General features: G+C 41.6%; 1 protein-coding gene across 2 annotated transcripts in view; it reads right to left on the bottom strand.

Annotated features, from left to right (window-relative positions):
• Positions 1 to 19,907, bottom strand: part of fto (FTO alpha-ketoglutarate dependent dioxygenase) — a 114,033-nt gene extending 94,126 nt beyond the window's left edge. The window contains exon 1 of one of the 2 annotated variants that reach the window (XM_087849587.1): positions 19,788 to 19,907. In XM_087849587.1, coding sequence (XP_087705713.1) covers positions 19,788 to 19,907 — 120 coding nt within the window. The remainder of the gene's footprint in view (positions 1 to 19,787) is intronic. The other variant, XM_006779790.3, reaches the window with a different exon arrangement.
• Positions 19,908 to 23,823: the final 3,916 nt, after the last annotated feature.

Genomic DNA, 23,823 nt, shown 5'->3' with positions numbered 1-23,823 from the left:
TGTAAATCCAATGGCAACTAGTATAAAAAATATATACCCAAATAAATTTCACAACAGTCTCCCCAACCTGCCTCTTCTTCTGCTTCCATATGCGCTTGTTTGAAGGTATGTGTACCTGCATGCGTGCACAGTACACCATCATTCATTCCCCGCAGGTGCATCCATGTAGACACACACACAAAGTCTCTATATGGCTTCTCTGCAGCAGGAAGCTGAAATGTACCCATCATGCTATTGTCTTTTTTACATCTTTCAAACCTTTGCATGAATGACTTGTGCATCAACAACCAAGCAGTTGTAATTGTTGAAAAACCAGCCAGGTGTATATTTCTGAGACATTTACAGCACGAGTCTCACATTACTTCTCCACTACTAATGCCAAAGACTTCATAAGGAACACAGGTACTGACGTAAAAAACAGAAACTTGCCCTGACTTTTAGAGCTAAATAAAATGTCCCAGTCATAACAATAAACTGCAGTTATAAAACGATATATGTCCAGACTCAAAAAGGGTATGGATCATAAGGAGGTCAAGTGCAAGAAGAATGCGTATTAAAGACAGCAGGGAGGAAACAGAACACAATCACAGAGGTGGAAGAAATGGGAGGGCATCTGATCTAACGCAGTTTGGTGAATTTACCTTCAGGGCTGAAACTTTACCTAAGGCTAAACAACACAACACCTGCTGAAAGTTTTCTTAAAGGATGCGCATGAGTGTACAGGCCTTCCAAGTTATTCTGGAACAAACAAAAACAGACTTGCAGACAGTTGGAATGTAAAAAACAAAACAACATGCACTATTCATGGCCAGACTGCATTCAAAGGCTGCTGGAAGAAATTGACAACCTGACACACATTCATTGGTGTCAAATTCTAACTTATGACAGAAACTGAAGATATCAAGGTGAGGCTCTGGGCTATTGTTGTGTGCGGAAGCCGCTGTGTACCTGTGTGTGTATTTATTTGACTGCTGCTGTGAGACTCTACTGTACGCATCCATATAGTGGCATCCGTCTGTTTTATATGTGCGCATGCAAGTAATACATTACACTTTGCTTCATTCATAGTGCAAAACCACCATTGTGTGCACAAGTGCAAAAGTGGCTCTTATACACACACAGCGCATGGCCTTTTCTGAAAAACATGTAGCTGTGGTAGTGAGCACCATGCCTCAAGCCCAATCACACATAACCAGGTCTGTCACACACGTGTCAAATACATCAAGATACTCAGAAATTCCAGGGAAAAAACGAAAGACAAGAAGTTACCAGAGCCCTCTGAAGCAGATGGACTCTCACAGTATCAGAGAACCGCTGTGTCTGTCTTCCCTTTTCTGTGTCTGCACCTGATTCAAGAAGGAAAATCACGGGGAAAAAAAAGGTCTGCGTTTCCACTCAGACCCAAGAAACGAGATTACCAATTCCATAATAACACGGATGCTTCATGGTAGCCGTGCCAACCGTCTGTACTGAGTGATATATCTGATTTTTTTTTTTTTTTCCTTTTTTTAATCTCTCCCTTCCTTGATGGGATTATTCCCTCAGCCGGACTGTTTATCACAGCAAAACATATTAGGTAGAATAGAACTCAATTGGTTTGCTTTGATCTTGGCCTATAAGAGATATCAAACTGTGTACCATATATTTATTAATTTCATTTATTTCCCATCTGTGACACTTCAACGGACACTTTCTTCAAAGCGATCTTCACAGAGTAGATTAATGTCCAGCGCTTAGCATCAATAGCTCAAAATAGTGAGATAACTCCACTGCTGCAAGGATAAAAACACCTCCAGCCTCTTTTCTGCCCCTGAAGGTCCACTGGAAAGCACTGTATCTGGTACAAATGCTGACAGAGGGCAGATGAGTTCCACTGGGCTTGTCTAGATTTGGCTGATGCATCATAAACTACAGATATGTAAAAGCACCAGTGTTTAGTAAAATGTTCCAGTAAGTGTCCCCCTGTTTGAGATATGTTCACAAAAATTCTTCTTGGCTCTATCCATTCATCTATTTTCTCAGCTACTTATCAAATTTACAGTCACAGTGAACTGGTGTCTATCTCAGCTATAAAAGGACAAAACGAAGGGTTCACCCAGGTCAGGTTGCCAGTTTATCACTGGGCTAACACAGCGTAACAGTCAACTATTCAGGCTAACGTTCATGTGTAGAGCCAGTATAGATCACCAGATAACCTAGCATACATGTACCACAAAGAATTGGTGCAAGCACAGTAAGAACATATGCAAACTCTTTAATACCAGCCAAAGGAGGGCAGTACTGCTAACAGTGCACGCATTTCAATATTAAAACAAAACCATGGATCTCAAGCAATCCTTCTGCAACTCAAGGATGACGTGATGAGAGATAGCTCTATAATAGAGCACTGTGTTTAGACAGTGTTCTCCCGGTACTTGTGAGACACCCATTTCAGAACTGTTCCCTTTCTGCAAAAGTGATGGTGAATCAACAACTTTGACAAGTCGGCTATAAAACGTCAGACTCAAACAGACAGCCTACCCATGTACATGAAAGGCGTTTCCGCCCAGATCCATTTGGCACCGGATCGAAGAATGTAGGGAGCTCGTGTGAAGCGACACAGGGCACAGAGAAGGCCAGGGAGTGCCTACTCCACCAAGACATTTGTGTTTGCATGTGTGATGCGTATAAAAGCTGTAGAAGTCTTTGAATTGGCAAAGCTTAAGTACAAATATACAGATAATTGTAACTGTTGAATACAATCAAAAAGGACCTTTTGGCTAATTGTAGCACAGTTTGTTTAACAAAGATCTGTGCAGGTCAGGGACTACACCATCTTTAGATATGTGATAGTGACTAAATCTAACATGCCACCTAGGTGCCATCACAAAAAAATGAGTCACTGGCAGGTAAGAATTCGAGGTGATGCGCACACACACACACATAAACACAGAGGTTCTATTTTTGTGCTTCTGGCTATAGTTTATTATTTCAGTTTAAGCATATTGTATGCCTTTTTAAGACAATATCTATTTTTAAAAAGCCCATGCTGCAAATACATTAATGAAAAAAGAAGCTCCATCAGCAGTTACAGCGACAAAAATGACCTCTTGTTTTCATCTCTTGTTTTCATCTCTTGTTTTCATCATGCATGCTATAAAAAATAAATTCAGGGGGAAAAAAAATCCCCCCCATTCTGACATTTTGTTTACAGCCACTTGTGGTATTCATTTATTTTATGAACACCAGCTCGAAGTTTGGTGACTTAATGTGATGGCTAACTGGGCAGACTGGTAAATGGGTAACTGGAATGTGTGGGAGCTGACCTCAGCGCGAGGGCATTGGTAATGTGTAACCCCTTGTCTCCATACTCCTGCTGAGGACTGGCCTATGAATATGAATAGGACTGTGAGAGTTAAAGGTCAGTAAGAAGGATGCTGCCTGAAATATCTAAAATAAACAGACTTTCAGCTACTTTCTTGTTAATATGTAAATTTTACTGGGTAATGTGTATTATCCTGAGATGTGTTTACAGATTCAGTTTGACATGTGGGTCTAGCTTACGTTTGCAAATCATGTTTTATGCAAGACAGTCTCTTCAAAGTAACTTATTAAGAACATAATCAGTGATACACAACAAAGGATTGAGACATGCTGAAGTCATCAGACTTCAGCATGGGGTTTTTTTTTTTTCTGGTTTTCTTTTCTCATTTCTGGTTAGAAACAAATTAAGGAGAAGAAAAATAATGGTCCAGAAATAACTGAGAACAAATGCTATGTCATTAACCATTGCATATTTTTTCAAATCAGTGAAGTGAACATTCTGTATATATTGACAGACATGTTTAGCACGTGTTCGGCGGGGGTGCACAGGTGGAGTAAGTGATGACAAATGGCAGACAGATCGGCTCTGGCCCATTAATTGCCGTTGGAAGCTGAAGGCTGCGTTGATCATTTCACCTCGCGACAGGTCAGCAGGGGACGTGATCATTAATATTAGAACATTTCCATCCATCTACCTGAACAAGAGGCCAGTCATTTAAAAGGCTGGCGCTGGGCAGACCTTTCACGCCCTGTTTATAACACTGATCTAAGCACATTACCAGAGCTGTGGGGGACCACTGCCAGTCATTAATTAGATGTACACACTTACACACACACACACAATATGACCACCTCTACTGGAACCCAGTCACATTTGAAAAATGCCACATGTATGAGATAAGGTACAGCAACACACACTAGGTATAAACATTTAACATCAAAAGTCCTGTTCTAGGCTAACTGTGCAAGCCATGTGTATACTTTCACACTCACATACTTACCTAAAGTTACTCTTCCAAAGATCCCAAGGTACGTGTAATTCTTTCAGGTGGAGAGTATGCGTACACGTGTGTCAGAGATCAATCATTCAAAAGTATTTACAAATGCACAAAGCCAGACTTAGAAAGGTTGGCACATAGCCACTCTGTTTAAGTGCTTTTCAATGTGTCTGTGGTGTCAACATCTATTTCACACTTATCTACACCTCAAAGGGGGAAAAAGATGTTTCTGTGACCTTTAGCAAGTGTCAGATCTGGAGAGGAGAGGAGAGGGAAGAAGAGAAAGAGAGGATGGGGATTTAAGAGATCTGTCGATGCATGCCTTACATAACCTTTTTTTATTTGTCCGGGAAAGATTGACTGAGCATGCTCTTTATCAGAAACATACTAGCTGCTTCACACTCGCATACCCACAGATTTTACACAGAGAAGCTGCTCAGTACATCTAAAGTTTTCTGGTAGACAATAAAACAGTTTCTCTGTTCTCCCACTGGGGTAACTGAGGGTTAAAAAAAAGTCTGGTTCAAGGGCATTTTCAGTTTTAAACACTCACCAGGATTCTAACTAGCAGCCTTACAGTCAAAAGAGACCATGTGCCATGTCTATGAATTGGCTAGCTCCACCAATTCAGGCCATTTGCCTTTTTGCCTTCATTGTTGGTTTGTGGCTGGGCCTTAATGTTTCCATTAAGATTATGTCGATCGAGAAAGCTTTTTAGTTTTCACCTTCAAATTACAACATGCTTTCATGAGGTCAGCTGTTTTCCATGTGGAATGGCCAGTTTTAATGCAGACACAGTCCCTCGGTATTCAGGCTGGGTCCAGTTCAGTCAAGGGAAAGTCAGGGGAAAGAGTGAGAAAATGAGGAAGGGAGAGGGATGGAGGGAGGAAGAGAAGAGAGGCAGGAGAGCATTGATTGAAAGACTGTGATTAGCAGTTTTCAGCGGGGCACCAGGGCCACTGAGTTGTTCTAACAGGGTTGTCGCGTCTAGAGGTGCAGTCAAGGAGAAGTCACTGCTTTAGAAAGCTCCCTCGATTTTCCCATTTCCCCCTCCCTCCCTCTTACACTCTCACCATCCAGCCACACTTTTCCTTCCCTTCCAAAAAGTCAATATGGCTGTGCAAAGTGCAGCATGCCCCACAGGGAGGGCCAGTTAGCTGGAGGGCCTGGTAGGGGCTTACAGTGAGGACAAGAGGTGTCCTCCAGGCCTGTCCCATAGGCAGTGTCAAGGACAGACCTGAAGACCAAAGGACCAAGGCCACCAGACTGCCCTTCCCCTTTGCAGCTTGCTTTCTTTCTTTCTCTACATTTCTCTCAAGCTTGGCTGACTCGGCGAGGCAGAAGAATCAATAATCAGGTGGAGCGTTTAAAATCCCCAGCTCCAAAGACCAGTGCTACGGTCCTCAGAGCCCAGCAGACCGACACATCGCTCAGGGCGGAGCAGCTGATGGACAGATGAGTGGGTAGACGGTGGACGCACCTGGTCATTGAAAGGTTTGTGATTTGTGACAGTAAACAATTCAATAGCACTTAGCAATACACAGTGTCTAAAGGGTGTAAACCCAGACTCTTCACACACACTACCATCACCTCAACATGTCAGAGATCAGTAGGATTCAGGCAGGTCAGGCAGCTGCATAGACAAACACAACCTGGTGTTGTAGCTCCCTCTCTGCGGAAGTACCTTTATTAATGTAGATAACGTTAGTTGTAAAATGAAGCCACCAAAAATGTATTTTTGCAAAAACAGACATGTGCCATCGCTGTCAACAGCAGTGCTTCTCATTTCCATACAGTAGGCTTGACGAAGAAGCCTGTACATGATCTGGATGAAGTGTGCGAGGAGGATTTCAGTCCTGCCGCGTGTCTTCATGTGTGAGTGACTGATCACAGTCGAAGTGGCTTGTGTCTCTAATCCAGTACCACTGTTAGACAGTGCAAAGACCCGGCTCTGTGTACCGCAGCACGGGCTGATCAAACCCATCCTGTGACAAGCAACCTCTTCAAATGACGATGATTTCCCAGCTCTGTGTCCTTTTGGTTCCATATTAGATCATCTCCTGACACTACGGAGCCTAGTACTTCATCTGGGATAAAGATGATGTGCAATAAGACCCAAGAGGCAGGAAGTAAAGGGTAAACGAGGGGCTAAGACTGGGGTGCTGTGCCTGATCGGTTGACAGCTGTGACAATTATGATGTGGTATATTATAACCTTATGTTAACCATAAGATTTAATACAGTATGCTGGTTGACAAAAACAACTCAAGATTATTATTCCAACTTAGCTGTATGCCATGTTCACACGCAACACATCAATAACTGAAAAACATCTTTCCACTATCATATATATGCAGCAAAACTAGGATAACCTTAACAATTATTCGGTGACCTATATGTTAATACAGATTTTTTTATTACGGTATTATTAACAAGCTAGGCGCATGACCCAAGTTTAAATCCTGACAACCATCTAAGCCACTAGAAAAACATATGCCTCTAAACAGATGTGACCAGAACATCTAGGACAGGTCTAATTCTTTCTAATGTACTTTCTGACCCAGATAAACTGGCATTATCAGATTAATATTGAATTATGGGCTGAATATCATTTGTGGCTGTTTACACAACAGTCTGTCGGTCTTCCTGGAATGCTGGGACAGATAAGTTTGCTATAATGGCATTAGCCAAATCCTGAAATGTAGCAGACAGCACTTGTCTTGCTTGAGAAACCACCTTATTTCTTTATTTATTTTTCTTTCACTCTTTCTGAACAAAGGAAAATATTCTACCAGGAATTGAATAGCTTAATCCTCTTTTCACTCTTCCCAGTAGCCTGAATAGTGACAGATTAACATCCTGGAGGTTTACAAACCCAGCCATTTGAAAATGTAATTGCTGATGCCACACTGCATGCATGTGTTTAAAGTTAAGGGTTAATATTAAAGCTTAAAAGAAACACACACCAAGTCGAAAGGGATGTTGGCACGCTGGGCCAGACCCAAGTCACTGAAGCCTTTTCACGTGTGTAATATAGTACATTATAACATACCATAATAGACCCATTTCTGTAATATACTCACATATCTATATTATTTCAAATATATTTGTAATATATCTATATCATGGCTAAAGCACTTCTGGATGGATGCAAACTGCATTTCGTTGCCTTGTACCTGTGACATGTGCAATGACAATAAAGTTGAATTCTATTCTATTCTATTCTATCAAGGAGTCACAAGCTGTTCCAAACCCTCACTAGGTGTCATAGTTACTGTTCACTTCTGCTAATTATTACAGGCAATCAGAGGGGTTAACGGGGCGGAGCCTGAACAGACCATGTTCCGGGGCATTTAACAGCTGGCTGGAACGGAGGTGAATGCATTACACACTGCCCTCATCCAATAAAAATAAAACACCCTGACATCTGAGGTGTACTTAGCCCAGAGGGGAGGGAGGAAGTGAGGGAGGAAGAGGGTGGTGGAAGGAAGAGGAGAGTGCATCTGATAATATGATGTCCAACTGCCACCTAGTGACAACTTTCCAGGTTCTGTGATCTTTCAGGCTGCTGATCATCAAGAGTTGGGGGGGACACACCAATTAATCACAGGTCAAAGGGCTTCAGCATGAATAGCAAATAATTTGTTCTTTAATTAAGATCTCAGTGAGGCCCAATGCTTTCCAGAGAACAACCCAAATTATTAAAGTTTCATGAAAAAATAAAATAAAATAAATAATTGAATGCAAAAAGTGTATTTTAATCACATGGTTTAATTTGTTGAAAAACCAATCACTGTACCACCATTCCTAGGATGACCACACTGCCCATACATTTGGGGGAACATGCCTTAACACTACACTAGTAGGCCGTTGGCTCCGGGCTCCAAGGTTCCCTCCCCTCATTAGCCCAGGTATAAATCACACTCTGCCGGTGCCCAGAGGTGAGAGGGATGAGAGTGGAGGTGAGCTTGAAATAATGCTTATGTCATGGCAGGTCAGCCCTCCATTATGGCCGTTTCAAAAACTATTAATCTTGCTTGTAGTCAGTGGCCTAGAAATAATTACTTCATCTAACCCATGTAATACAGCATGACCAGCAGTCGAGCCTGGTCAATTTGAGGCTGGGGAGGCAGAATAGAGTTGTGGGGGGTGAAATAAAGAGAGACAGAGAGAAAGGGAGAGAGGAGGGGGCAAAGCCACAAATTATCAGCCTCCTGTCTCCTGCTACCGGGTGACTGATGTTCTGCTCACTTCAGCTGTGGCCTTTTGCACTCTCAACACTGATTTAGATAGATAAACACGCAGGCACTCAGATCATCACTACAGGCACACATATGGTATGTATGCACACTGCTGCATGATTAAATAAGTATTTTTTCATCCTAGAACACACAAATCACATTACTTTAAACAAGCCACCCAAAAACCATTTAAAATGAGATATAAGGAACAGAAGAGATAAAACAGATTCAATTACCAGGCAGCACTCAGTCTTTTTAAAATTACAAAATCACAGAATGCCAGCAAACACTACATGACACTGCCATATATTTGTTTTGCCACATGATTAAACGTGGTATCTAAATTTACAGAACTATATCTGGAAGTTGTTAATGTTAAAATAATGCTGCCAAAATGTGCAAGTATTTTTTATTATTATTATTATTATTATTATTATTATTATTATTATTATTATTATTATTATTATTATATGTCAGAGGGATTTCACACCTTTGCATACGTTAAAATGTTATGACTTTACACATTTCACCCCCACATCTCCACTAGCCACAGCTCCAGGTACAATCGCCTATCCTCCAAAACGGAGGACAAACCCGCCTTACCAAACATCAGGGCAGATACAGCCATAATAAAGATGGGTATTGAAGTAAACCACAGTGCAAGTCAACAGAGGAGCTAGTGCAAACTCAGCCTCCTAAACGTCACAGGAAGTATGCAAGGAGTGACATAAATAAATGTAGCCCTCCAGTGGCTGTCACAGCTGGCATTGCAGGTGCAAATTTAATTAGTCAAGGTGAAGTCTCCGTTGTTGTCTGAGAACGGGGGTGGGGGTGTCCTCGCCATGCACGACTGTAAACACGCGCTATATCCTAATCAGGTGTCACCGCAGCGTTTGATCAGCCCGTGAAAACTTGTCATGAATCCCCAGCAGTGAGTGGGCCGACGTGGAGAACAAAGGAAAAGAGCTGTCATAAAAGAACAGGGTAGTGCCGGTGATGGCACTGGCAGTGGATAAAGAGAGTTTGCCCATTAGCAGTCTCTGTCACCTCTCTCTTTCCCATTTCCCTTAACGTATCCCCTAGTTTTCTTTCTTCCTCCATGCAGCAACCTACAATATACCTTCACTACATCCCACTGCAGCGCATTGGCTGAAAATCTCAACCACAGCTGTCGTACTCATGCTTCAAAAATGCCATAAAAGCCTCCAAAAGATAACCCCAAAGTATTACACTGCTTTCCTTTACCTCCCAAAGAACCGCACATGTACAGAGATGCAGGATGTGATCTTCTTGTTTTTAATCGAGCACCGTTCTAAATAGTTGGGTCCTCCTGAAAAGCCTGGGAACTAGGCGCAGACGTACCGTTCTCCTCCCCCCAGCGACTTCAGGTTGTATTGAGGCAGTGCAGGAACACACGCACCATTAGATACTGTTTACCTTTCAGTTTGGATGATATTGAATACATTAGCCGATTGAACCTCATAAGAAACACAGGCGAGTGACAAGGCCCAATCGTCTTTGCGACTACCATGGTAACTGAGATTACAGGCTAACAAAGAGCAGACAGGGAGAAAAAATATTTAAAACCCGAATAGTGATACATAAATTAATTAAAGGACAAAAAAACAAGTGGAGAATTAAAGTTGGAACATCTGTCAGCGACTTAGCTTTCCAACGTAATACCAGTGTTAGAACATTTATACCCTTGAAGTTAATGATCCCCTCTTTAATTGACAGTCAAGGAAAACTGGCTGCGGCAGCATCCTGCCGAGACACCGATAAGAGCCCCCCCCCCACACACAAAAAAGAAAAAAGAAAAAAAAACAGTTTAAAGAACCTTGGCACTAATCCCTATTGTCATCCCAGTGCAGCAGAAGGACTTACAAACACAGATAACTCTGCTGAAGCTGTCTATTTCTCAGGAGTTATGGGGACAGCCGAGCTGCCGCATGCCTCAAATCAGTCACTCAGATTAGCCCAATCCCTCTGTGCTGTCAGTCAGCCGAGACACTAGCTTGTCACCACATTTACATGAGTCCATCTCATATGTGACAATGCCCCCTATATATGACAATGGTTGCGCGGAAGGGGTCCACTCACTCGCAGATAGCGGGTGTACAGTATGGCAGGCAGGCTGTTGTTGGATTAAGCTCATGGCGTGCGCAGTGCTCATGTCTTCGCTGACACTCAAACAACAAATTTAAAGAGTCTTAACCATTTGCTTTTTTTCCCATAGTGGGAAGAATGTGGGAGATGTATGTCAGATGAAACGCACACATGCACCTAAAATGCAAACACAGATACACAAGCACACACACACATGCACTCACTGGGATGAACTTCAAAAACTTGTAAGTACAAAATAACTGTTAAAAAAACAAAACGAATGTCTTTCTAGTGTATGTCGTCTCCAAAGTTGGCTTTGAGAATGACTTTAATCCACCTACTTCACTTAACATGATAAAGCTCAAAGAACAAAGAGGCAAAAAATATATATATATAACAGTAACTATGTGCTACGGAAAACATCAGGATCAGTCCCCATCTTCAATGTATGCAGGAATAACAGAGGTTCAAAGTGCAACCCCAAAACAAATCTCTAAAAGACAAACTGGATAAGACAAACTTTGGCATGTCAAATTAATAAGGGATTAGCACCTACAGTGTTTGAGTTTGTACTTTTAAATTAAAGTGTGGTACGTCGAGGCACCTGAGAGCTTACAATCTGCTGACTACTTTTTATGCTTCTGCGGCTCACTCCACTTCAGACAGTCCTGAAACAAATGACAGTAGATGCCCTCTACATAACAGGGCCAGGGCAAGCATGACACAGGGGTTGACAACTGAACCCTCAAACTCCCTAACCCCTACTTCTGCCATGCCACATGCACACACACATGCACGCACACGCACGCACACAAACAACCCCGAAAACAGCCCTGACATGACCGCTCGGCAGCCCTCCCTAACCCCTTCTTGTGTTTTTTTTCTCCCTTCATCTCACTGGAGACAACCCTCGATTCAGGACCATTTTAGCCAGCCAAGTGGATGTGACCCGCTGCCCCCCAGTCAGGCTCATCTGAATAAACAGAGTTGAAGAAACAGGCAGAGGAGGGAAGATCTGCCTACATTATGATAGGAAGAGATAGGATGGGATTCAGCCAAGGGGCTCCTTTCTTTATGCACGTTTGATCAAGTGCTTGACAGCACCAGTGGATGGAATTACAGACTGTTGAACAAAAAGTTGCGGTGTGGGTGTAAGTGTGTGGAAATGAGTGTGCGCAGTTTGGTCTGGACAGCTGGATTTCCGAGGCCTGACAGTGTTAGGCTTGTGACAAGCCTGCCGCAGCACACCACCACCACCACATGCAAAGCGCAAGCCGCCTACTAGCCTTCGCAGTCCATCACTCAGGACGGCCGAGGGAGGCGCCGTGAGAAGAGGTCAGACGTGGTGGAGAGAGGGAGGGAGGAAAGAAGAGAAGAGGATGAGGAGCTAGAGGAAGAAGGGAGGGCCGGTCAGGGGTTAAGTGTAGAGAAGACAGCGATGAAAGGCAACTGTCATGCACCAGTGCTCGCCCAGAAGCACCTGTCTCGAGAAGAACATGCAAAGTGTGCCGGTCACGTCCTGACAATACCCCTGCTTTTTCTACACACACACACACACACACTCACGCATACAAGCACTCAGTAAAGGGCTGATGCTCCACCATTGGAAAGGCATCACCTGCCTGACAGCATGCCAGTCAAGCTGTCGTTGGCTCCCTCGCATATGCAAGGAAAAGTTAGACTGATGAAGAAAAAACACACGGGGGTTCAGAGAAAGAATCACTGAGACATGAACAGACCACCTGAAGTGAGCAAACACTTCTCAAAGACTTGATGCCAAGTAAATGCTGGAATGAGCAATACAAAGTGCTCCATGAAAGCAAATGCAGGATAACTCAGACAGCGACTCCAGACTGCAAGTTGCTCTAGTTACTAACATCCTCTGGTGGAAGCGCTAAACCTAATGTACTAAGGATGGAAAAGTTATTTTTAAAGCCATTTGTGTGTTTTCACAAAAATTAATTTGTCTTTCTTCTGTTTTAACTTTTAACTGCCACCGTAAAATTATCACCGTCTGATAATTTAACAAGACAGAAAAGAGAACGCCTAAGCCTGACATCGTTCCCATCAAACTCTTCCCATAGTAACACTAAATGACTACATATCATTATGTTGGGTACAAGCAGAAAATAACTAAGGGTATTCCATTTAAGATGGTTAGCAGAGGAGACTAACTGCAGCTCCAGCTGACTACATGAATAAAGCTGAAATCTGCCTTTGGCTGTAGGAGGCACTTCCTATGTTGAGCTTCTACAAAGAAACAAGCGAAATGCCAGGTATTTTAACACACTTTCATTGCTCACGTTTATGGAAAAGTACTTATGATGTACAAATTAACAGTTAGTATTTACAGCACCTTGTGAACCTGGTCTCCTGCAGCTTTTGTGAATGAAGGGTTTTGGACTTTCCATTGAAACCAGATGTGGTGCAACCACTCCAGCAGTAGGTACTTGTACTTTATTGGAAAGGTGAGTCACTGTAAAGGAAAATAAATTCACAAATAAACAGCATGAAGACTGCTCTGTCCTATGCAGGTGGCGTGGCACAGGGAAACAGTTTTTAATGGCGTTAGCTAAAGTTAGTAACACCCAGTACCAATAGGATGTATTCTGGGTAACATTGATTATTACTCTTGTTTTTCACTGAAGACTGAATAAGTGCAGACGGAAGGAGGCATTATTACATTCGCAGTTGCTAACCTTTCCAGCCTCCATGGTGCTTATTGATTCCTTGTGTCTTATGTTCTCCGAGCAGTTACACCAAGGGCAGCCACGACACACAGAGATGATTATTAGAAAATATTTATTCAAAGATATGCCCAACCCCAAACCACCTACCCACACCTAGTGCACATTCGTACAAGTGCACAAACACACACACACACACACACCAGAATGCCGAACAAACAGAAACAAAGAATAACAACTCACTTGGATCATAGCCTCGGGTGGCTAATGAACCCCCAGGAGGCTCTAGCCTTTGTGTATGAGTTGAGAGGGTCATCCCCATGTTTATTCAGCATCAGCCCGATGAGCCACCAACATCTATTGATTGAACCGATTATTCTATGTCTCTTTTGTGACAGGCCACATGCTTGACAGGTGAACCCTACTTGTGCAGGTCACAGTTGATGTAATCTCATTGAAACTGACGGCTGACCAAGTCGGCCAGTTTGCATGATCCACATCTCAGCCTTGTTTTCGAATATGAGGACATCTTTGGCTAATGCCTCAACACTAATATGAGGTGATCGGTAGGGGGTGGCAGGCACCAAAGTTGTTGCGAGCTGTTTGGACAATCCTAGTTACTGCATCCAAAAAACATCTATGTTATAAATACTAAAGATAGCATAGCAAGCAAAGCATTTATATATATATATATATATATATATATATATATATATATATATATATATATATATATATATATATATATATATATATATATATATATATATATGGGTGTAACACATCAGCTCATCAACTTTCCAAACAATATGTATGACAAATAGCTGTAATACACCATTACATTTTTTTCAGATCTAACAGTCTAACAGTTTTCTTTTCCTAATGACTGACTCAATATATAGGTATACAGTACTATAGTTAAAACAGTGGCTTCTGTCAAAGCTTTATAGAATATAAAAACATCCAAATGTCATCATGAAATAGGGATAAAATAAAAACACACAACCAAGTCAATACGTAAAATATTCTCCTGTTCTGTTAAGAAGAAATAAATATTTTGTGCAATGCTGTAAATTTTGTGCAATGTCCTGTCTTAATAGGCTGCCTATTATACTTTTAGGCCATTTAAATATAGTCAACATATGGCTCACTCCCATTAATGTTCCCACAGCAGAGCTGTGAAGTTGGGCTTTTTTTTTTTTTTTTAAAAAAAAAAAAAAAAAAAGCTCAATTTTGACTTATTGTTCCAAACTTTGAGGCACAAAATATTCAGTCGTTGGAAAAACACCTATTAGCCTTGCATAATCCTCAATCATCACCCCTCGGCTTGGTTCCCAGTTGCTGGAAGGATAAATCTGAGCCCGCTATTTGCCAGTGTAAAAATCTTTGTTAATTTAACAAGACAGAAAACAGAACCCCTAAGCCTGACATCATTCCTATCATACTCTTCTCATAAAGGGTGAGAAGACAAAAGCAAAGAAGCAGCACAGCCAGAAATGACAGCAAGAAAGTCACATTTCTTTAAACCAAAAACCTTTCAAACTCCAGATAAAGTTCTTCTTTTGGTCGGTCACTATAAGTCATTATAATGCAAGCCTCTTTTCAACATTTGTCTAGCCTGTTCTTGCTATTGAAAACGCGTGTGCTATAAGACAAGCTAACACTCTGCAGTATGCTGTTTGAGAGCGATTTTTTTATACATCTTATAAGAAAACTTAGTTGTGGACTATTAACTGTTCTATTAATTTTGATTAGAACCATATGTAAAAGAAATACACAGTTCAGGACAACAACATTAGGACCACCTAGCAGCAAGTAGCAACTAACTAATCTGGATGAGCAGGTTGCAGCTAGTGGTTAGAGGAAACCTCTGCAGATGCTTTTTTCAGTATGACTGCAGGATTGCATTTTCAAGCAACGCCAAACTGTAATTTCTACCATATATAGGAGTCCCGATCAAGTCATTTAAACACATACCTTAGCACAGTACCGGTGGACCATAAAAGCTGATATCCTTCCACATGCAAGCCAAATGTAGACATCATGCACCCTTAAAATGCTGTTTATTCAACAAAGACTGTTATTATAGAATGAATGAAAGGTGAAATGAAGGAAAATTAACCAGGGTTTTTCACGATGATCATGATATGCTAATCAACTTTTTCATTTGTAATAAACAGAAACTTCTTAAGCCATTCTTAGAATTTCTGCACTTGTAAGCATTCATGTACAATCTGTAAAATCTAACATTCTACCACATACACATTACTGTGGTCATAATCTTTATCAATAACAATAAGAAAGTAGCAAATACGCTCAAAAATTATTTGTTAAATTGACTAAAGTGAAATAATATTTAAACTAAATCGATAACCCAACAGCAATATTTTTAATTTGTGTGTTATCTTAGGTTAACTTTAGTACACATAATGACATAAATCCTTGGAACAGTTCTGTGTGGGCCGATTTAATTAAAAAAAATGATGATCAGTAACATCTCCAAACAAATATATGAGCAAAGATCAAATAGGCAAAACAGTGTAAAGACATGTAGAAGAAAAGCTCAGCAGCAGTCTAATCAGACCCCTCCAACACTCACGCAGTTGATCAATGAAAGACCTGGGGCCGCCAGCCTGCGCTATATTACACGCCAAACTTCATATTCATTCATTGATTTTACTTTTCATAATAGTATATCACTGAACTCCAATGGGAGCAAAATATGGAGGCCAGGGCTTAGGTCAACTCTCAAATGGACGCCTGGACGAATGTTTGCACAATATTGATGGGGCACGCAGAAAGAAATGACTAAATACCTGGATCAATAGCTAGTTTCCCTAGCTACGACAGGTTATTCTAGATGGAAATATATAAATACCTCTTTATGGCTACTGGAGAAGTCCTAACGAGCAATGCTAAATGCGCACCCTTAAGGTAAACACTTTGATTAGCCAAGGCCAGAGGTGACAAGAGGGGTCTGCTAATGCTAGGATGCCACACTTACAATGGCCTGAGGATGTTAACACACACAGGGCCCTGATAAAGAGACCGTGTATATGACAGGTCAAGCTCTGGGCAAAGAGCCCTGACCATCCTATTTATTTCTGATGTTTATGGACCCTGGCTTCACCATTCGCAGTCATATTCGACCAATGAATGCCATTAATAATTGAAATTTCTTTTTTCACACTAATCAGAACCAGAAGTGGGAAAGTCTTTGACCTAATGAAAGAAATTTGCACACAGACTTCTTAAAACAAAGTTAAGTACACAGACATCTTTATAATCAAACCAGGCGAACATATCCTGCTGCTGCTGCAGCCCTGTTTTTATTTACTGCACAACCAAATTACTGAGAACAACACCCAACCTTACAGCTTTACCAGCTCCACAGTGTCCAATGGGGCCATAAAGAGGGTGGAGCCACATCACTGCCTGCTCCTTAATTAAACGAAAGCTGTTAGGTTCATTTGCCTCTTTTTTTACACACATTGAATTAACCAGTCCATCGTTGAAGACCTCCCAGACGCCATCCCTACTTGCCCCTAAATCATGATTGGGTGAACGGTCCAGTGGGTCCCTGCTGGACATGCAGCAGCCGCCCAACGGCAAGGCCAGCACAGGGCATGTGGCAGATCGACACCTAGCCAGCGATAAGTAATTCTGTAGGGGATTAGCGGCATGATAGCCTGATCAATACTGTGTGCTCAGGCCATTAGGAATGCAGCGAGGAAATGACCCCCTCTGGTAATAAAGCAGGCATCTGGGTTCTCCTTCATTTGCCAGCTCCATTAGTGTAATGGTATCATTATCTGCCACAGCCGTATTTTTCTGGGCCTTGGCTTTTCCACAGCTCGACCAGCGGGGGTCTGATGAAGCAGTGAGCGCCCCCATACTGAGTGTTCCCCTTTCTACCATTCTACACAGGACCTAGGTGTAAATCTAGCTCTGCTGGAGCTTATGTGCTACCCTGCCTTAGGTATCCATACCCATGTTTTATGTCAGTACCTAACACTATTTCTCCATTATTGGCTCATTAATAGAGCAAGCAGCATGTAGCTTGGGTTTAGAGGGAGAAAAAGATGGCCGGCAGAGCGCAAAGCTGCTGAATGCGCTGAATCTGACACCCCCCTCTTGCTAAAACACCAGGCTTGACATGACAGGACGTCGGCATTAGTTGCCATAAATCGTTTCCTTTACACTAATTCACCAGCTAACATTTTGTGGGGGAAAATTGATTAACCATGTCTGGATGTGTGGCCACATAATCAGCTTTTACTTCAGTAGATGTTAATTTAACAGAATCGCCAAGGGAAACACAAACCATTTTAATGGGTGTTTAGAAATTAAATACCCTAAACAGCTTGCACTAGGTGCCACAACCAGAACAAACCAATGAGGCTGATCTAAGCAATGGGCTGGTTTGAGCCCAGGACCTCACAACATCTGGTGACCCTGTGTGAACATTACTTAGCCTGCTGCTCACGCACACAGACACACTTCCTGTTTCACCACAGCACTTAATACTTGTCATCGCTGTCCAAATGGCAAGCTTGCATCAAAGACAACATTAGAACATCGGGTTAAGGGACAGGGTCGGTGCTGTTTTCACACTTGCCAGGGCATGAGTGGAAATTTATCCTGTGATGACAACACTGATAAAACATACTTAAAAGTTTTAAATTCATTAGCGCACTAGAGGTTAAATATTAGTATGACGAGAAAATCCATGAAAATGTAGCTACTTGACAACCTAAGACAAAGTCCAAATCTATAAAAACTTTTTTTTTCTGATACAAACAAAATGAAATCTGATGAGTGAGTGTGTTCACTAGACTGAATGATGAAAAACCTAAATAAATGACATAAATGTGAATTGGTGTGACTAGGTGGGGTTAATTCCCCTCGGCGACTGTTCAAATGTTCTCTTTCATTTAAAAAAGATATATAGAAAATAGCCATGGCACCCCACCTGTCTATGCTATACTGACTTGTTGTGATGGGATTTTCTGAGGAGACTGTGTATTCATTTGGCACTAATCTGTTGGGGCTTGCATTCCACAACTCGGAATAACAGTGCACCCATCACAGTGCATCTCTCACTTTGGGCGCCATTGCAGACACACTCACTTACTAGATAAGACAACCATCATATCCAAGGTATTAGTTAACATAATAACTGTGTCTTTATACAACCAGTGATATTGTGAAAACCGTTCAAAACGCACGCAGCTTTCGCTTTGGCCGCTGTACAGTTTTAAAGAAATTTTGCAGTTACTAATTCTCTCGCTCATCCTTTTATTTATCTAAGGAGAAAGACAGCTAAGCCATTAGGTCTGTGCAGTACTGCCTGACTGCCTGAGGGCCAACTAGAATGAGTTCTCTCTCTGAGCCGCTCATCTGGCTGCCATGGCTGCTCTCATAAACAGGAGGAACCACGTCCTACATAGTTTCACTGCTGTCTAACATGATCCAAACACATGCGCCACAGCAGACGGCGTCCAAGTCTGGAGATATGAGAAGAAACAGACAGGCAGATAGGCAGATGCTAAGAGAAATGACTGTGATGAAGCAGCCCTGGATGCCTAGTGCACAGCAGTTTCCTGTCTTGCATTAGAATGTCCCCAAACTGCAAAGTTGCAGCTTTTACAAAGCTTGACACATCAGCACACACAACACATAGGTACCCATCTCTGCTCACATCATGTGACCCTTATTTGAATCCTATTTTTTCAGTATCAGGTTCTACAGCTGGCACATTAGCACAGGTTGTTCTTTAACAACAGCAGTGGCAACATTAGCCAATAGGTTATCATTTCTACTGTATGTCAGAGCACAAACCATTATCCGCTGCATCTGTAGTAAAGCCTGAAGCAGCTGGAGCCTGCTGGCCTGGCAGCATGCCAAATCCCGGCTACACTTCACACTAACTTTACCTTTTGTTTTTACTGTTACACTGAGCTGCACAGCTGCTGCTGCCATACAAGTGATTCATTGTTTATTCTTCACACCAGAATAACATCCCAACTTGAGCCTCGACTCTGTCTTTTGTTTGTTTTAATTAAAAAAGAAAAGATATCTATGCATTAAACTAGTTGCAATGTGCACTATTTTTTCATAATTGTGTAGCCTGCTGTAATTCATATCGTATTTCAACTTGATGTAGGATGCTGTCGAGGCGTTACTCTGCAACCTCTATTTTCTCATCGGCAGTGTCTCTACGTGGCAAAACACCATTTTAACGTAACTGTAATTCTTCATTGTGGCAGACTGGTGGGGGAAAAAATGGAAAACACAATAAAGGAAACAGGCAAGGTGAAGTATGCGCTGACATTCCCGGCTTTCTAGCCTTCAAAATGCAGCCAGCAGCATCACATACGGAGCATTAGATATTCAAAGAGCGACAGGGCTTAGAAATATGCCAGACCTAACGGAGAAAAACGCTATCAATACCTTTCTTCTCTTCTCCCCCTCACTGTCACCCGATCTTTTCATGTTCCTGGAGTTGTGTTTACACTGCCTCGCTTTCATTAGGGGCGACGTCGGTCGTTGTAGTGCACGAATAAACTGCATATCCCACTATTTTCGTGTCAGGAAGAGCGTCTGCAAGTGCAGCCGCGTATTTCATTTCTACGAGACGCCAGTCTTTAATTTCTCCAGTTTAAAATGAGTTTCTGTGGAGAAATTGTTGGGGGAGATTTTAAAAGCGTAACATTTAGAACTACAATTCCCAGCTCGAGCGGGAGCTCGCGGCGGAAGCAGATTCGGCACGCTCAAGACTTTGCACTACGCAGGTGTGGCGCAGGTACAGATCTATATATTGCACATAGGCCGGTCAGCATGGCTTTTAAATCGGTGTTTTAAGCCCCTAAAATGGCTGTGGCATTTAGAGGAAAAATGTGAGAGACATAATTTAAAGCGAAAGCAAAAGTCACAGACCTATTCGGCAATTTTTAGTAGTAGTATTGCTTGCACTTGCGTCGAAATGTCGTTTTTAATGAACTTACCGAGTTTTTTCTATTATTGATATCATTATTTAAAAGTCTCAACAGAATCTTAAGGTTTTTATTAAGGCTATTATATGTACTTACCTCATTTTTGAAATCAAGCACAGTGCCACTTTCATCTTCGATACGTGTAAAAATAGCAATCATGCTTTGAACGGGCTCCACTTCAAGTCTAGCCAACTTTCTTTCAACTCTTGCATGCGTCTCAAATCCAGGTGCTTTCTTTCCTGCCGGTGTGGGCCTTTACCACGTCAGCCCTTTTCAACTCGCCAGCAATCATGAAAGTGCACCGTAAACGCACAGCGTCTGTGTGGCTGCCTTTGTATATCACCCACAGTTGCCTTTCAAGAGTTGAACCAGATTGCTCGTAACATAGTTTGAATAGTGCTGAAATATGTTCTGTCCATTGTTCCTATCAAAGCACACGTGAAATACATGAGAAAGTTTCACGGATGAAGTGGCTTTGGCGGCGGGAGGGCAGTGCAGGGGCGGATTGCAAAGGTCTGAAACACCTGCTACACATTACCATTACAGACTTTGATCAGTGTCTTCATTAGTTTCCTTTGTAATCTCTTTTCTTTTATGGTAGAGCTGACCCAAGTGAACCGGTACGATGATTTAACACACATGTTTCTTTCACCTGTCTTGTAAAATACTCAAAAGCTCTCCCACTTTCAAAGATGCCACACTCTCTGGCATCCCTTACTAATAATCGGTGGGGGAGTTCTTTTGATTCCTATTTATAACCTACATTTCCTCTTCTATGGCCTGGTCCTGTAATGGGGAAAATGTCTGAAAAATATCCTTGGAACCATTTTGCGAAAACTAGATCCATGTGTATGCATGTATATGATTTTTTTAAACATATGTCAGACTAGAGTCTTTTTTTATAGCTACTTGCATGGAAAAAAAAAATCTTACGGCACTGTAAATAATTTCTTTTAGATCTTACAATGTCAAAACCTGCCTACATCCAACCTCCATCACCCCATTCCATCATTAAACTATGTCCCTTTTATGTGTCAAACTATCATTCACTAATTCCCACTGTCAGTCATCTTTATGGTTTACATTTTAAAAAAGTAAAGTTTTTCCGCTTGACATTTTTGGCTTACTTTGTCAGCTCTTTTGGCTCTTTGAATGAACATAATGTATAGGGCCATTAATGGCAGACAGACCCCCATGCCTTGCCCAATAATTCCCAGAGAAGCTTTTTTTGTTACTGTTGGCTTATTGATGGGTTGGTGTCAAATTCATTGTGACTCAAGAATTATACTCCATGCGTATGGTGCACCCTATCGAGTTGTTTATTAAAGGTATATCATATGGTGAGATCCACTGTGTTGACACCTAGGGTCAGGAGTAGCTTGCTCTTAAAGTTCTGCCTGTCAGTGAGTGCGAAAATCACAAATAAACACCTTATGTCTTGTTTCTACCAATTTCTAAACACAATAGGCTGCAGTTTTGTAGTTGAGTGGGGGGGGCAAAGACTGTATATAAAAAACAGATATGACTTTTAGTCTCAAAACTGTGGAATTGTTCAAATTGACATCAAAAATCAGAATTTCCTACTTCCTGGAATGGCTCAACGTGTCTTGGAAAGGTAGACTCTCCCCACCAACCCTGACTTAACAATCCAAGATGGCATCAGTGCATGTAAACATTAGTAACACTCTGAAAGTTGCAATCTGTACTACTGTTGTTATGCATTTGTGACTTGCAATTTAAGTCCTTACCACACTTCTCAGAGTTCTTAATGAGGATATACAGAAGATCTTTGTTTTGCTACTTAAGTAATATCACAAAGATAGCACCAAGGTTAACAAAAACCAGCCCAAAGAAAAAAGCAATATAAACTTTGCTATGTAAGATACAAGGAACCGATTCATCTCTGGGTTTCTGTAACATTAAAAATCCAACTTTGTCCATTTGAGTCGGGGCAACATGTAGTCCCATTAAGCATTTTGGGGCTTTTACTACTAGCTTTATAGTAACATGCCTTTGAAAATGCTTAGCAATACTTGATACCATACTTACTCAACTTGCAACACATTCAAAGTAGTATGCATTTTTCCACTACTCAAAACGTACTCTGCTGTGCCATTTTTGTCTTTCCTTCTGGACACACTGATTTCAGGTGACTCCTGCACAAGTGAACATAAAATGCATTTGTGTGTTTGTTTTTTTCCATCCATCTGGGTCTAATATTGAAGGCAGCAATCCAAGGAGAGATGCCCAGACCTCCCTCTTCCTAGCCACTGCATCCAGCTTTTACAGGGGGCTACTGAGGCATTTTCAAGCCAGCCAAATTACATAATCTCTCCAGGTGTTCTACGTTTGCCCTACATTGAACATGCACAAAACAACTCACCTAGGAGACGTCCAAAAGGCTTTCTTGTCAGATGCCCAAACAACCTCAACTGGTTCCTTTCCATGTAGAAGAGTGACTAAACTTATTACCCAGACATTATTCACAGGAAGCCACTTGACTATGGGATCTTATTTTTTTGATTACCCATCATTTATGGCTATAGGTGAGGGTAAAAATGTAGATTGATCATCTCTCCTCAAGATGATAGAGTGGAATAGCATCTGCAAATTCAGCATCAATCCAGCTGCCAATCTCTCACTCAACTCTCCCATAACTCAAACACAGTTTTCAGACATATCTGAAAGCCTCCACTTGGGGCAGTGACCTCTCCCCAGCATGGAGTTGGCAATCCAAACCTTTCCAGCCAAGAACCAGGCCTCAGACTCATAGGTGCTTATTGTCACCCCAACACAAATAATAATATAATTCTTTGATTACTGACTGTTAGATGGCTCAAACAGCGACTGTACTCTACCAATGACCAATTATCACTGCAAGAATATTTGAAAATGACTGAAGAGGTTAAAGTCAAATACTGGCTGCACAATAACCTGTATAGCTACAGAGGCCAAGGCAGAACATGGAAACAACAGCAAATCTGTTTATAAGGATTCTGCCCAAAGTTAGCCTTACAGTTTCAATGTTAGCTGATTTCCTGACTAACCGCTATCTCATGGTCGGCAAGTTTAACAAGTGCCATATGACCTTTGTAAATAAGAGCATGTGCAGGTGTAACTCAATAAATACTCAACTCATCTAAATAGTTGAGGTTCTCATTTCTGAGCATGTAGTTTAATAGCAGATCACGGCTAGAAAGGACATGCAAACATTACATAATGTCATATTTTCCTACACTTAAAAAATGTCTCTTACTGGCACTTTCAAAACATAAGTGATAAATATTTTTTTATTGAATGAAGATCACTTTTTGGTGTCCACCTCAGGGCATTCACACTAATTTGGACGTACCTTCAGTTGTTCTGGACCAGGACATGTCTTTACTATCATTCACATGTTCTCAATATCAGTCGTTGTGATTTAGACAGAGTGGAAATTTCTCTGGATTTTTTAGTTTGGTGGTCAGGTTTTAGGATCTGTGAGCAATCATAAT

Source organism: Neolamprologus brichardi, chromosome 1, assembly GCF_056152115.1.
Source record: "Neolamprologus brichardi isolate AB-2024 chromosome 1, ASM5615211v1, whole genome shotgun sequence".
Taxonomy (NCBI): domain Eukaryota; kingdom Metazoa; phylum Chordata; class Actinopteri; order Cichliformes; family Cichlidae; genus Neolamprologus; species Neolamprologus brichardi.
The sequence above is the reverse complement of the archived record's forward strand: the minus strand, read 5'-3'. Positions and strand labels throughout refer to the sequence as shown.